The sequence below is a fragment of the Panthera leo genome, chromosome E3, assembly GCF_018350215.1.
Source record: "Panthera leo isolate Ple1 chromosome E3, P.leo_Ple1_pat1.1, whole genome shotgun sequence".
Lineage (NCBI taxonomy): Eukaryota > Metazoa > Chordata > Mammalia > Carnivora > Felidae > Panthera > Panthera leo.
The window spans coordinates 172,740-188,589 of NC_056694.1; the positions used below are offsets into that span (position 1 = coordinate 172,740).

Below are 15,850 nucleotides of genomic sequence, written 5' to 3' on the forward strand. Positions count from 1 at the left end.
CAGTGCCAGGGATCGGGGTCTAACCATTCCCTGCTGGCCCGTCGCAGTGCCAGGGATCGGGGTCTATCTAACTGTTCCCTGCTGGCCCGTCGCAGTGCCAGGGATCGGGGTCTATCTAACTGTTCCCTGCTGGCCTGTTGCAGTGCTAGGGATCGGGGTCTATCTAACTGTTCCCTGCTGGCCCGTCACAGTGCCGGGGATCGGGGTCTAACCGTTCCCTGCTGGCCCGTCGCAGTGCCAGGGATCGGGGTCTAACCGTTCCCTGCTGGCCCGTCGCAGTGCCGGGGATCGGCGTCTATCTAACTGTTACCTGCTCACCAGTCACAATGACAGGGATCGGGGTCTATCTAACCGTTCTCTGCTGGCCTGTCGCAGTGCCGGGGATCGGGGTCTAACCGTTCCCTGCTGGCCTGTCGCAGTGCCAGGGATCGGGGTCTATCTAACCGTTCTCTGCTGGCCTGTCGCAGTGCCGGGGATCGGGGTCTAACCGTTCCCTGCTGGCCTGTCGCAGTGCCAGGGATCGGGGTCTATCTAACCGTTCTCTGCTGGCCTGTCGCAGTGCCGGGGATCGGGGTCTAACCGTTCCCTGCTGGCCTGTCGCAGTGCCAGGGATCGGGGTCTATCTAACCGTTCTCTGCTGGCCTGTCGCAGTGCCGGGGATCGGGGTCTAACCGTTCCCTGCTGGCCCGTCGCAGTGCCAGGGATCGGGGTCTATCTAACCGTTCCCTGCTGGCCTGTCGCAGTGCCAGGGATCGGGGTCTATCTAACCATTCCCTGCTGGCCCGTCGCAGTGCCAGGGATCGGGGTCTATCTAACCGTTCCCTGCTGGCCCGTCGCAGTGCCAGGGATCGGGGTCTATCTAACCGTTCCCTGCTGGCCCGTCGCAGTGCCAGGGATCAGGGTCTATCTAACCGTTCCCTGCTGGCCTGTCACAGTGCCGGGGATCGGGGTCTAACCATTCCCTGCTGGCCCGTCGCAGTGCCAGGGATCGGGGTCTATCTAACTGTTCCCTGCTGGCCCGTCGCAGTGCCAGGGATCGGGGTCTATCTAACTGTTCCCTGCTGGCCTGTTGCAGTGCTAGGGATCGGGGTCTATCTAACTGTTCCCTGCTGGCCCGTCACAGTGCCGGGGATCGGGGTCTAACCGTTCCCTGCTGGCCCGTCGCAGTGCCAGGGATCGGGGTCTAACCGTTCCCTGCTGGCCCGTCGCAGTGCCGGGGATCGGCGTCTATCTAACTGTTACCTGCTCACCGGTCACAATGACAGGGATTGGGGTGTAACCGTTATGTGCTGTCCCACTAGACTAGGAGCTCCACGGGGCGCGCCCCAGGTCGTTTTCCTCAATTCTGTGTCTGCAGCCCCAGCTACATAGTAGGTGCACAGAATGAGTGAGTGAAGTAGAGTGAACGAGTGACTAAACAGACAGACTCCGAGGGGCTTTAATGTGTGTAACCCACCAGCCAGGGGCATGCGGGCTCCTGAGGGTTCAGAGCAGCACCTGGTGTCTGGGTCGCCAGATGGGCCACAACGGTGCCCGCTCGAAGGAGCAGGACCCCAGCAGGCTGTCCGGGCCGCTGCAGGTGCGCACACAGGGCTCCCAGAGGCTCAGAGGCCAGGTGCTCCAGACCCCAGGGCAGGGGAGGTCCACAAGGTGGGGTGTGCACTGGTCCCTGCAGTGACCTGCAGGCAGGGTCGGGCACGTGGGGTTCTTCGGCCGCGATGCTGCGTCCCACCGGGGGCCTTCGGCTGTGTCCCGAGCCCGCAGCCCGCGTGCCTCCCGAGGCTCTGGGAGGGACAAGCCGATTCCACGTGTCACACGGCCATTAACCTCACAGGCCCCCTGCTGTGTGGCACATGGGCCGTCTCCAGCTTTGTGGGTTATTTTTAGAGTCAGAACAAAAATGGACCCTATTAACTGAAAACCAAATAAGCAACACCTGAACCTGGCTTTGGAGAGGCTCTCCTGGGTCTTCCCAGGCATCTCTGGACAGCCCTGCCAGCCCCCAGGAGGCCGAGCTGCTGCGACCCCGGTGGCCCAGAGCGGCCGGCGTCTGCCCTGGGCTCCTTGCCCTGCAGCATCATCCGAGTAAGCTGGTCACGCCGAGCTCCACCATACTGAGAGCGCGTTGGACTCAATCAGCTCGAGAAGACACGGCAGGACAGGCACCCTTGGGGACAAAGTGGGGCTCCTGACCTGCAGGGTCTGTGGCCGGGAGCACTGTGTGGGGCCTCGGAGAAGGGTTTTCTCCCTCACCGACCCCAGCTGCCCCCGAGCCCCCCATTGACTGACCACCAGCCAAGACTGCATTAATTCAGGTTGACCACAGAAGTTAACCGTCTTCTCCTGCTTTTACTTGGCACCCCGGAATCCCTTTGCTTAGCAAAATAAAAAGGAAAGGAAATTGTTAACAATTCTGATACGGTTGCAAGAGTCTGGCAGGAAAAGGAATAAACGGGAACAACTGAGCAAAACCTTCAGGGAGTGTGGTTCCGAGCCGGCACCTGCTTTGCCCCCGCTGTGCAGTGGGGAAGCTGAGGTCCGTGGGGGGAGCCGCTGTGGGGGACCTGGCTCTCACTGTGGCGTGCGTGTCCTTGGAGGGTTCTGAGGAAGATTATCCCCTTTGTCTGAAGGCAAACAAGCAAGTCCTTTTTTCCCCCAAAATGTTCTCCCAAACAGCAATATCGAGAGTGTCTTTTTGTGCTTTTCTCTGACTATCACGGTCCCGGGGTGCCTGTCAGCGTGTGGGCCACGACTCTAATGGTCTCAGAAGAGGGGAGACTAGCAGGAGGGAAGGAAAACAGGCCTCCGTTCCCTTGTGCTGGGAAGGAAACGGAGGCTAGCACTTCTCTCGTCAGACTCTGGATCTCCTTAAACAAGCCTTGGAGAACGAGCTGGAATACAAGCCCCTCCCCCCATCTAGAGTAGTTTGTTTTTCCGGCCGGAGAGAAAACAACATCACAGCAGTCACGTTGGTGCTGAATGTTCAGGCCACTCAGGAGACGGGACACAGTGGCATCTCGTCTGTTACCTTGAAAAGAACGGCGAACCACAGAGGTTTCACTGCGCAAGGACGCGCACACCTGGGGAAAGTCCTACGACCGCACAGGTCCCTCCCGAGACGCGCTCACCCTAGACCCAGGCACTTGGCCAACCGTCTCATATCCAGACGGGACCAGAGCCGGGTGACTGAGCAGCAGAGGGCACAGCCAGGCCCACGGCCCCGCTCCCGCTGCACCCCAAGCGCCCTCCCTGCCAGGCCCCGCAAAGGCCAGTCCGCTGGCCTGTCTTCACGTCTGGGTTAGAAGCTCTTGTAACCTTCGCACCTCCAGGTTCTTGTGGGACAGGCACGCTTTCCAGGGCTAAGGGCCCCTGAGTACGTCTTCTGCTCGGCACACTTTATGCAGGGCCCCCCTCCCCCCACGACAAGTCTGCCTCCCCAGTCTTCCCAGGCCTGCTGCCACCCTCACTCTCAAGGGTTCTCTGGCGTCCACACCTGCAGGTGTGGTGAGCAGGGACAGGCTTAGCGGGCACCGGCTGGGGTGGCAGCCAAGCCCCGGGGGCCATGTCCCCTCTGCAGCCACTGAGGGCCTAGAACTTGCCATTGTAGCTCAAACAACACGGGTCAGACATCCATCATTAAAGACCGGCAGGCGTGTTTGACCAAGTAGGCCCCCCACACTCACATGGCACCAGGGCAGGTGACAGCTACCCAAAGTAGCAAGAAATACTGACAGTGGGTTATAGGGCTGAAAGGTCACGGTGAAGTCAGCTGCCAGGGAGAGGCCCTCCTCTCTCCTTCTAGAACCTCTGCCATCCGAAAACCTGATATTAAACGGCTTAATATATCTCTTTAATGACAAGGTGGCTGTTTTCTGCTGTGTGAGTGATGGGAAGATTATCCAGGATAGAAAGGCTAATTTTTGCTTCTGTGCCTTCATTTGGTGAGTCAGGGACCCGCTGTGTGTTTAGAAGAAGGGAAAGCGTTCACCTTATCTGGTGTTTTGCCTCCTGAGGTGATCCTGGAAATGGGAACCAGGGCCCGTCCCTTCTGTGACATCTGCCCCCAGGGTATCAGCCCCCGGGCACGGAGACCTGGAGATGAGGGGGGGGTCACCCTGGATTAGCCAGGTAGGCCCTGAATGCAGCCTCAGGTGTCCTCGTAAGAGGGAAGAGGAACCAGAGAAAGTGATGGGACCGCCCTAGTGAAACTGCGTACGTGGTCAGGTGACAGGCTGATTTGTCCCACGGGCTGGAGCTGGCCAACTCCTACCTCGGCATGTGAGTGGGGCCGAGTCTGTTCGTTAGAAGAGGCGGTGGGGCCACCTGGGTGGCTCAGTTGGTTGAGCGTCCAACTCTTGATTTCAGCTCAGGTCATGACCTCACGGTTGTGAGAGCGAGTCCCGAGTCTGGCTGGGCAGGGAACCTGCTTGGGATTCTCTCTCCCCCCCGCCCCTCCCCTACTTGTACATGCACTCTCTTTCCCTCTGAAAAAAAAAAAAAAAGTAAAGATGGTCAAGGACCAGAGCACTGGGGACAAGAGCAAGTGCAAAGGGCCTGTGGCAGCAACACACAGACTCCACCAAGTTCTGCCCGTTCACAGCACGATGGACAGATGGTGAGAAGTGGTACTGGGGTGGCAGCAGGGCCGCACGGTGATACGAGGTCCGTTGGGAGTGCCACGGGGGGCCCTGGGGGCACGAGGTGGTGCTGATCACACACCCTGGGTGGGATCCCCTCGGGCGCAAGGTCCCAGAGGGAGCCGTGCGGGCGGCCACACTGCACATCCTCGGCCGGTGAGGGTGTTGGTGGAGAGCCCGGGATTGGCTAGGTCACCAGCCTGTTCACGCGACAGGCCGAGCAGGGAGCCCGGCGGCCCTGGCAGGCTGTGGGCATGCAGCGGTGGGGACGAGCGGGTCTCCAGCCACATGGTGTGTGCAGGGACATCTGTGGGTGCGCCTCCTGGCGGTCCCTCCCACGGCCTCTAAGCTGGCGTCTTCCCTCTGCTCCCGTCCAGCAGGCTCGGGCGGTGTGGCCGCGCCTCTCCTTGACACACGAAAGGTTTTTATGTGGCTGTCTCTGGGCCTCGGTTTCCCACCTGCACTCAGGGATCTTGGGGTGTGGGGGGCCTTAGCTCTGACCAGGATGCCTGAAACCGCTGTGTGACGGCTATCTGGGCCCCAGGGGGTCGGAGCGGTCACACGGCCGCCCCTTCTGCGGAGTCCGACCTGACAAGGTGCTGGACGGGGTGCTGTCGGTTCCATTCTGGCTCTCGCGCCCCACTCGGCCGGCCCCGGCCCCGTATTCGCCGCGTGGAGCCTGCTGACCTGGCAGGCGTTTCGCTCCCCCGAGCGGGACTGGATGCTTCCTCCCCTCTGTGTGGGCCCAGCAGCGTGGCAGCAGGGGTGGAAAGGACCACGGAGGCATCACCTCCGAGCGGCCTCACCTGCCACACTGCTCCGAGGGGGCTGCGGGCTCCCCTGTTCCCCAGCAGCCCGGCGTGGGTGGGGGTCCGGGCGGACAGACCCTTCTCCGCCAGCTGTTTTCCTCGGGCGTCAGCGGAGAGAACGCTTCCCCGCCCAGTCCGCACCCAGCCTCGCGCATCGGAGGCGCGCTGGGTTGAAGCAGGGCCGAGGACCTGAGCACAGGGCCTTCCTGTGGCAGCTGAGACCTCTCTGGCTGGCTGGCTGGCTGCCACTTGGCTGTGGAGGGGGGCCCTTCCCAGGCTGTCGTCAAGGTGTGGGGAGTGAATCCCCGCAAAGTGCCCAGCAAGATGCTCAGCTCATAGTAAGAGCCGGGTGTCTGTTGGCTTTTCTTCCCCCACAGGCTTTGGTTAAAAGCTGCCAATTTCCTGTATTTTTAACCAAGCACAAGATTTCTGTTTTCCCACAACTTAAGGAGCACTGAGATGTTAATAGTGACGGTGGGAACTGGGTCAGGGGGCGTAAGTGCGGAGGAGGACGTCAGTGGTCGTCGCGGTTGCCGGAGTCCCGCCCGGGGAGCCTGGCCCTGACTCAGCTCCAGGCCCGTGGGGTGTCCTAGCCCCCAGAGGTGGTTCTGATCCGGGAGAAGACACAGACGTACAGGGCCGGCTGCAGCCATGTCTGACTTTGGGGGCCCCTGAAGAGAACCCAGGACCTGCCGTTTCTAGCCGTGCGATTCGGCACATGCCTCTTCCGTTCCCTGACCTCAGACTTCCTTGTCATTGAAGGGGGGACAGGGACCAAAGCCTCGGAGGCTCGTGTGATTCTTACCGGATTCTGCCTCTTTGGCTTCTGTGAAAACAGAGGGGCCTTCTTCTCAAAATGCTCTGCGTCAGGTCTCAAAAGCCTAATGAACGGAGCCGTGGTGGCAGGACCGGATCTGAGGAAGCAGGCCGCGTGCCACAGCCTTCCCAAAGCTGCTACGTCGCGGTGTCCCCCTTACCACTCTGGTGTTGCCAAAGGTTCTATATTCCTTGCCTGTGCAGCTGGTGCAGACGACCTCGCAGTTAGCGGCTTAAAGCAACACGAACGTGTTCTCGCGCGGTTTGGGGGTCAGAAATCTAAAACGGACCTGCAGGCTGTTCCTTCTACAGGCCCTCGGAGAGAACGTGTTTCCTTGCCGAGGAATGCAGGTGGCCCCCAGAAACTGGAGGAGGTGAGAAAACAGATCCTCTCCCCGAGCCTCCCTCTTGGAAGCTGCCATGCGGCCTCTTCTGCAGTCAGATCTCCTTCTGTCTCCTTCTCATAAGGACCCTGGGGATGACATACAGAATAATCTCCCCGTCTCAAGGTCGCCAACTTAATCATAACTGCAAAGTCCCTTTTGCCATGTACGGAGATTCGGACCACAGACTTTCTGGGAGAGGCCAACATAGTAGTCATTCTCACTGTAGTATAAAGCGCATGATCAGTTCTTCTTGTGCTTCCTTCCGAGCTAAGGGAAGCAAGTCCCTCTATGGGAAGGGATTTGGTGCGGTCAGCTCCAGAAAGGAAGGACAGAGGGAATGGGAAAGTGTAGCCCCAAAAACTGGTCCTGAGCAGCCCCTTGCCACGGTTTAGCCGGCTTGGGCTTAAAGGTGTCAGGGTGCTCGGCGTACTCCCGGGGGCTGCCCTGGGACCAGCCCGTTCCCTTCCCCGGGATCCGGGCGTCCTGAATGCACCAGGCCCTGCCCTTCTTCCCGCCCTGACCGTCGGTTGCTGATGCCAAGGACTGACTGCACCCGATCCCTCAGCTGCTGTTTTCCGAGGGAAGTCAGCCATAGGCCTTTCCATTTCCCTGCCCGCTCAGCCCTGCCCGAGGCCGGGTGGGGCCCACCCTGACCTCGAGGCCCATCAGGGTGGGGCTCTGAGGCTCTGACTGCTCCCCGTGTCGGGGGGGCAGTGACCCCGTTGGGGGCGGGGGTTAGGGGGTGGCCAGACGAGGAGGCTCCCCCCATCCCTGAGCCCCTCGGAGCGCCTGCCACCCGCCCCTGCCCTCTCAGTCTACAGGAGAGGACCGTGCCTTCCTGGTGCCGTGCTCCCCGTGCCGGCTGCCTGGCCTCCCCACCCCTCCTCACAGGCCAGGCGCAGGCTGTGGGTGCCGAGCCAACCCCCACAGCACCCGATAGCATCTCCCTTGCACATTTCCACGGCCCACGGCCCAGGAAGAGGCCCAGGTGGGCCGTGCCCTCGCCTGCCCTCCACACCCGGGCCCAACTTCCGCCTCAGCGCCTGGAGAAGGAGAGGCGGCCGGGCGACCGGGTGCAGCTGAGCGAGCGGTCCCGCCGGGTGCGGCGGGCTCAGTACTTTTCCGAAGCGCTTCCGCAAATGGCTGGCTCGGCGGCAGCTCCGGCTCTCTGGGGACGCGCAGGAGGTGGCGGGAGGCTGGCAGACCTCCCCACCGGGGTGGGGGGGGGGGGGGGACCGTGTCCCGTCTCCTGCCTGCCCAGCGTGAGGCCGGAAATCCCTCCGCCCCGGCTGCCCTGCTCTGCCGACAGCCCCTGCAGCAACTACACCCGGCTCTCGGACCCCCCAGGTTCTCCCCGCAGGCGCGGGCTGGCGGCCAGCACACCGCGCAGGAGTCGGGCTGCGGCTCACGCCGTCTCGCCAGACGGCTCCGGCGGGCGAGGGGCCGGGCGGACCCCACGCTTGTCCCGCCGGCGCACGGCTAGGTTTCCGCGATGCTGGGTGGTCTCGGCACAGACCTTCAGCGGTGAGACCAGCAGGGAGCCGGCCTCGCCCTCGGGCACCCTCACCAGGTAGTCCAGAGCGCGTTCCTGCCAGCCCCGGGTTCACGCTCCCCGCTTGCGGGCGAGCGCTGACCCCTTGGGCGACCGGAGCCACAGCCAGCCGGCCACGCCCAGAGCCCTGTTCTCCTTGCGGGGGTGGAGATGCACGGAATGAACCCATTTCACAGCTCGAGCAACGGAGGGTCTGGAAGTCTAGCGCGCTCGCCCCCCCCCCCCCCACCGCCCCCCCAGTTGGCGATGGGTGCTGACCTGGGCGCCTTCACTCCCACGCAAGGGCACGAATGACTGGAGAGGCCCACACCAAGCCTACCTTCCACCCTGCGTGCCCCTCGTATCTTTGGGTGTTGCCTGAGCGCCCAGCCTGGCCCTTATCAGGACGGGTTAAGCTAGGACCCCTACCCAAGTTGCTCTCAGCCTACAGGAGCCTCAAAATCACCCAGGGGTATTTCACACATCTGGAGGCATGCCCGAAGAGCACAGAGGCCCCAGGGGCACCTCGCAGCCTCTCAGGAGTGAAGACAGCCACTGAGCACACAGACAAACAGCACTTCATCACCACCTCTCTGCACGTCCAGGGTCATTCTGCACAGGGGTATCTGGAGGCCAAGACAGCCAGGCGGAAGGCTGCTGTGTGGCCTTGGGGTTGCGGGAAAGAGCTGCCTCTCTGTGTAAACAGCCTGGGGACGGAGGTCACTGGAAAAAGCCCTGAGGTGGAAGATGTGAGGGAACCAGGAACTGTTCTGGAACTTGGTCACAGGGCTTCCGAGAAGTGGCTGGTCTCTTCGCAGAGGAGCAGGGCTCAGAGCCACCCGCTTTTCACGTGTTTGACCTGATCAGAGGAGTGGGCTGGAGTAAGGGAGAAATGAACCGAAGCCCAAACGCTGGTAAACAGAAACGCTCCCGTGTTAGCGTTACAGATCAAGCGGCTGTGATCACATGAGGCACATCAGGCAATAAGGGGTCAGCATGCAGGAGGAATGATGGTTGTGGAGGGGAGAGTGGTGACGCTGATGGTGATGGTGATGACAATGGCACAGACTGAAGAAACGAGGGTGGGAGCAGCTCAAGGCCGTGGACCGGTTGGTGCCCCTTCGCCGTCCTCCCTCCATCAGTGTTTCATTTGTTCATGGCACACCCGTTCTAAAGCAGGCGCTTGGCTAGGCACTCCTGTCCCCAGACCCTGCAAACAGTGGTCTAGTACAGCAGTGTTAAGCTCCTCCGTGGGAGGCCTGGGCTGGGGTGGGGTTGGGACAGACCTTGGGAAGGATGGAGAAGGCGAGTGCCGGTGGAGAGCCCGGCACGAAGGTGCAGAAGCGGGAAAGGCCTGGGGCTGGGCTGGGAGTGGTCTGGTGATGGAGCCGCAGGGGTGAGGAGAGAGGCGGGCAGAGCTGGAGACGGCTAGGAGGTTTGTGCGGGCAAAAGTCCTGGGTTGGAGGTGGGTGCCACAGATATGGGGTGATGGGGGGCACGTTTGGGAGGCTGAGCCTGGCCAGCAGCCTGTGGCTTCACCCACCCTCGTGGCCTCTCCCTCCTGCCTGGGCCCCCCGCACCTGCCCGGGGCTCACAGCCATAGGCGCGCTGAACTGGCCAGAAGGCCTCGGGGCTGAGGGCCCAGGACCCACGGCCTGGCCACAGAGCCTGGGCTGGGCCTCCCCCCGACCGCCCGTCCGCTGCCGGGCCAGGAGCAGAGCAGCAGCGGTGGGATGTGCTTAAGACCGGACTCACATCAGTCACACCCACCTCTGGCCCGGAGTCTCTTCCACCACAAATGCGAGGAAAGCAAACTGTCCTTCCGTGACGCCCAAGGCTCCTTCGCAGCCGCCTGCATGGCCGTGCCAGAGAGGAGGCAATGGACCAGGCCCTATTCTCTCTGAGACCCTCCTGACAGCCCTGTCATGGCGAGGCGTGCCTGTGAGTGTGGGTCTATGTGTGTGTGCACCTGTGTGCACACGTGGGGTGCAGCAGGCAGGCAAAACTCTGGGCCCGGCCCTCAGCGACCCTCAGGGTGGTCACCAGACCCGCCCCCCTGGACTCACACCCCCTGGATAGGGTGAGGACAGGTGGCCCCCAAGGGTGGGGAGGTCTGTGCTGCCCAGCAAGGCCAGCCGTAGCCCCTGAACGGGCCTCTTAGGGCTGGAACATCATTCAAGCCTCCACCTTACTGGCCAGGTCACACGTGATTCTCCCCACCCTGCGTTTTCCAGCACGGAGAAGGTCCCCGACATTTGGTAAATTCTTACCAGGTGGAGGGCTGAGTTAGTCCCTGCCCCCAGCCTGGAAGGTGGACATTGTCCTGCAGGTACAGGCAGGGGCACAGAACAGAGCTGGATTTAATGCAGGGAGCGTTTTTGCTCTGACGTGATTTTGGTAATTCCCTGCTTGCCGAGGTCAAACACTTGCAGTCGTCATGTGTCCCTGCTCCCCAGGCGTCTGCTCAGTATCTGTGCTTACACAATGCCGTTCGCCTGTATAGACTATAGAGAGTCCTGTGTGTGATTTCCTGTCCCCTGGCTGGGGCGGAGGGTCACGTGTTACTCCTTCGGGGCTTGTCTGCAGCTCACTGTGGGGCGTGGATGTCCGAGCCCAGGGGTCCTAGAGTTCTTCTGTCTCCCTGGGAGGAGATGTGGAGGCCAGGACTGCACGCACGGCCAGCCGGGGGCTGCCCTGCCATGCTCACCCCACCACACATGCTGCAGGTGGGGCAGCAGCTGGGGCTGGGCTCTGGCTGCGTGCGGGGCCATCGTGGGGTGACCCGCAGCACTGCTCCAAACAGAACCCTCCTGTCTGCCCAGCAGTCCGGGAGGGTCCGGGGTGAGCCTCAGGTCACCCCCACCAAGGCATCAGGAAAGTTTTGCGAGGGAGTTTGCCTCTGAGCAGCGGTTAGAAACGGCTTGCACTGTAGGCTTTAACCGGCAGTTCCCAAAAGTGCAGAGCGTGGTAACGTACTACGAAAAAAATGGGCTCTGTAGTCGGTGTAGTGCTAAGAAACAGAGTGGCTGCAGGCCTTATCAGGGCCTTTATGGTGGTAATATGCACTGTTGAGACCCCAGAGGGTGCTCTACTAGGCATGTTCCCCAAACTCCAACCTCTCAGAGGGCTCCTCTTGTGCTAGAAGCCCCTGGACCTGGTTGGGTGGGACCCACATTCGGGAATGCTGACTTAGCCTTCGGGAGACGTGAGCGGAAGCCTGTTCTGGGAAGACAGAACAGTGACAGCAAAGGCAGCAGAGTGGAGACAAGTCGGAAACAGCAGATGGCCCTCACTCCGGCTCAGGAGAGGGGAAGGGGGCAGAGGGAGCTGCCGCCAGGGGGCGGGAGGAGGCCGACTGTACAGTCCCCAACGGCAGGTGCCTGGTGGAAAATGGACCACCTCTTTGGGCTTCAGAGAGGGGTCCCACAGGTGGCCCCCAAGGAGCTTCGCAGACTCCTTCACATCCCCCGCCCCCCAGGGGGACGCTGTCTGGGCGGGGATGCTGGTGGGAGGCTGAGAGCAGCCAGAGGGACAAACGCTGCCGCCTGAGCCTGGCCCCAGCTGACGCCCCAGGGCGGTCCCCTTGCTCTGTGTCGGGGTGACTCCTGTGAGGCCCTTGGCCCTCTGCCATCCACACACTCCCTAGGCTCAGGGGCCGGGGGCCGCCTGGCCATCTGCCTTTCTGGAGGATCTGTGTTTGGCCGCTGGTGCGGACCTGCTGGTGGGCTGAGCGGTATTTAGTAACCAGCTCCCTCGTGGGGGAAAAGCCTGACTGGAGAGTTTGCAAATTCCTGTGGCAAATACCTCCTCGTTGGCTCACGTCATGCTCCCAGAAAGAGGTCACTGAGGGGGGCTGCGGGGGGCACGCGTCACCTCTGCTCACCCCTGCAGATGCAAGGTGGGTAACAGCCTGAACATGAAACTGTCGAACGTCCTTAAATAACCGGCCAGTGCTGCGATTTAAATACTTGTCACTTATAAAAGGTCACTTCTGGGCGCCCTGATCTCACAGTTCATGAGTTCAAGCCCCACATTGGGCCGGGTGTCGACAGCACAGAGCCTGTTTGGGATTCTCTCGCTCGCTCGCTCTCTGCCCCTCCCCCACTCACATTTGTTCGCTCTCTCAAAATAGATAAACTTTTTAAGTAAGCAAATGATAAAATGTGACTTATGTTTATAAAATGACTTTAACAACTGGTTCACAAAATTCTTGCAAGTTTGACAGCCTGCTTTTTCGCCAGCCGGTACAAGCCTCCTGCACCCTTTCACCGGAGGTTCTCACAGTGATGAAAAATCCTGTTTTCTTTAGGCAGACGAGGGAGCAGGAGACGCCCCCTGACTTCTTTTATTTCTCTGACTACGAGAGGCACAACGCAGAGATCGCTGCCTTCCACCTGGACAGGTGAGCCCTCCCGCCTGCACCCCGGGTCTGAGCACCGTGCGGGTGGGCCCGAATAGCTCTCCCAACACCCTGCCGAGGTGTTGGGAATCCTATAATTAGCCCCACTGTACAGATGGGAAAACCGAGGCATGGTAAGTCTCTGCCGCACAGAGCTGGAGTCTGGCCTGCAGATGTTACAACACCCTGCGGTAGGCCCCACACCACGAACGGTGCCAGACAGGAGATCCTCGGGAGCAGTTGGTGATCAGAGTGTGGACGTGGCCCGTTGGGAATAACAAAGGAAGAGCGGAAAGGACCATGAGTGCTGGGAATTTTAACCCAGAGTGTTTCAGGGTGTAACCTCCGGGGCCACGGTGACACCAAGGGACACGAGCCTCCTCCCCCATCGCCCGTCTTCTGGGCTGGCTCTACCGGGCAGAACGTGAATTCCTCCCTGGGCTCCACATGGCCCCTTGCTGCAGGCGAGGTGGGCAGTGGTGTCGGGGCCGTGTGTGGGGGGCCTCTCAGCAGCCACCCTGCTGGCCCAGAGATCCCTGCCCTGCAGGGACAGTCACGGGCCTGGGTCTGGAGTCAGTTCCAAGAGTCTAGGGGGAGGAGCCTCCCCGACCGCCCCGCAGGGTCCTGACCTCCAGCTCGGGGTGTGTCCTGGGCTGCAGCTTCCAGGTCACCCAGGCTGGTTAGAATGCAGATTCCCGGTCTCCACCCCAGACCCTCTCTACGCCGCGCGATTCGTGTGCACACTCAAGTTTGCAAACCCTACTTTGCTTTGTTTTTTAAAGATCAAAAATCTGGTTTGGGGGCCACAGAAACCCCAAGTCAGATTTTCAACAATGTCAACTATTGTGCAGCCTAAACCCAGAAAAAGGCCTTTCTGTGAAAGGAACAGTTGCCACGAAGCTGATGAGGGTTCCTCATTCGGAAAGGTGAGGCCTGTTGATGACGCAGGACGGCTCACGCAGCGGGCGGAGTGCGGGCGGCACGCAAGACGCCCACATTCCCCACGCGCAGCCGCTGCCCCCAGAGGCCGCTGCAGGCCCATCGGCGTCCCGTTTAAGTGAGCGAGTGCAGCGCGGTTAGAGAGCGTTCCATTAAAAGCAGCTAATTTAACGTTGTTCTGACCTGAGCCCTGAGGGCCCAGGCACTGGCAGGCCGGTGCTGGGAAGCAGAACACCACCCACCGTGGTCCTCGTGGGGCCCATTTTCGCTGGTGGCCGACGGCACCAGTCAGAGCTGTGGGCCCCGCGTTGGGCCTAGCGGGACTCAGAGATGGGAGCGTTCACCGCGCACCAGCCTAGCGAGGGCCGGGGCACGGAGGTGAAGACCCTTCCCCTGTCACTTTCCCGCCAGGATCCTGGACTTCCGCCGGGTCCCTCCGGTGGCCGGCAGGATGGTCAACATGACCAAGGAAATCCGGGACGTCACGAGAGACAAGAAGCTGTGGAGAACCTTCTTCATCTCTCCAGGTAACCTGCACTCGGGGAGGCCCCTTTCCTGGCTCACTGCACACAGAACAGCTAGCTTAGTTACCTTTACGAAGAAGAAGAAGAAAGAAACTTATAGTTTCTTCTTGCATAATCCAGCCCACCAAGGGCTGCCCCTTCCACTTCGGGGTATATCTACATCACAGTGTCAAAAGCCTGCCAGAAATGGCCAAGTCATCATCATGGAATTGATCCCCTGGGCTGGGCACAGAGGTTTTTTCCTACCATTTGTTTTAAAGGAAAATGAGTGCATTTTTGAAAATTCTCAGCCTCCCCAGAGAGTCTCCTCCAAGTGGTCCGGCTGGAGGAGACCTCTGTTCCCTGAACTTCCTCCCGGATTTAGGCACCACCACCCTGTCCCCACCCCCCCTGCAGCAAGACCCTCACACAGCAACAAGGACTCCTCTGCCTCCCTCCCCCGGCTCAGCAGGAAGAGCGAGTAGAGTGGCGGCCTCCCCTGGCGCCCTCGAGGGCCAGCACAAGGGCCTGCCACAGAGCGGTGCTAATCATCAGTCTCAGACGCACACAAACTCCTGCCCTACCTAATCACCTGCCCCAGGAGCTTTTCGATGTGGCATTCAGGGCTCTGCGATCTGTCCGTCCGTCCCTGTGAGCACTTCCTTTGGGCCAGGCCCTGTGCTGAGCACCCCCTGCTTGCTGGGCCTGAGGGTGGGGACACCTTCTACCTTGTATTCGGTTCTGGAAGGTCCCGGCGATTGCAGAGAAGTGGAGTGCGGTGATAAGCGGGACCCACCCCGAGACAGATACCCTCCTGGTGGCGTGGGTCCATCTGTTAGTTCGTGCACATAAAACCCACGTAGAGGTTATGTGCCCCTACCCCCTGTGCTGGCAGCGTCTCACCACCCGACCAGAAACCAAAGGGGAGGGGGCTCGGAGGGCTTCTCATCAGCCTTGTCTAAGCCTGCCCAAGGCTGCAGGCTGCTTGGACGCCCCCGGTGACGGGGAGCCCGTCGGCTCAGAGGTAATTCAGCTCCTGTCTGCACAGCCTGAGTTGCTGGAAAGGCCCTTCTTTTCCAAGGGTGGACACCTGCCTCTCCAACCTTGGGTTCTAGGGCTTTCCCCGGGAATCCCCACCCACCCACCCCCGAGACAGCAAGCTCCTCCTCCACCTCAGCCTGTCAGGGACTCTGGGATCTCTCGTCCTCCAGCCTGCACGTCCCCAGCACCTTCACCGTCAGCCGCCCCTGCTGCCCCCGCTGCTGCCCCACGTGGCGATGAGCCCTTCGAGTCTAGGCTGGCCACACTCACAGGACCCCAGGCCATGCCCACAGGACACTAGACCACGCCCTCCGGGCCACGGCCACACCCACACGGCCCCAGGCCACGCCCTCCGGGCCACGGTCACGCCCACAAGACCCCTCCAGGCCACGCCCTCCGGACCATCATCACGCCCACACGGCCCCAGGCCATGCCCACAAGGCCCCTCCAGGCCACGCCCTCCGGACCACGATCATGGCCCAGGCCACACCCACAGGGCATTAGGCCACGCCCTCCGGACCACGATCACGCCCACGCGGCCCCAGGCCACGCCCTCCGGGCCACGGTCACGCCCACAAGACCCCTCCAGGCCACGCCCTCCGGACCATCATCACGCCCACACGGCCCCAGGCCATGCCCACAAGGCCCCTCCAGGCCACGCCCTCCGGACCACATCATGGCCCAGGCCACACCCACAGGGCATTAGGCCACGCCCTCTGGACCACGATCACGCCCACGCGGCCCCAGGCCACGCCCTCCGGGCCACGGTCACGCCCACAAGACCCCTCC

The 15,850-nt window shown here is 61.4% G+C and overlaps 1 protein-coding gene across 1 annotated transcript in view; it reads left to right on the plus strand.

The window, feature by feature from the left end:
• FAM20C (FAM20C golgi associated secretory pathway kinase) overlaps positions 1–15,850 on the plus strand; it is a 47,862-nt gene that overhangs the window by 23,653 nt on the left and 8,359 nt on the right. The window contains exons 4-5 of the mRNA XM_042921586.1: positions 12,489–12,581; positions 13,929–14,044. Coding sequence (XP_042777520.1) covers positions 12,489–12,581; positions 13,929–14,044 — 209 coding nt within the window. The remainder of the gene's footprint in view (positions 1–12,488; positions 12,582–13,928; positions 14,045–15,850) is intronic.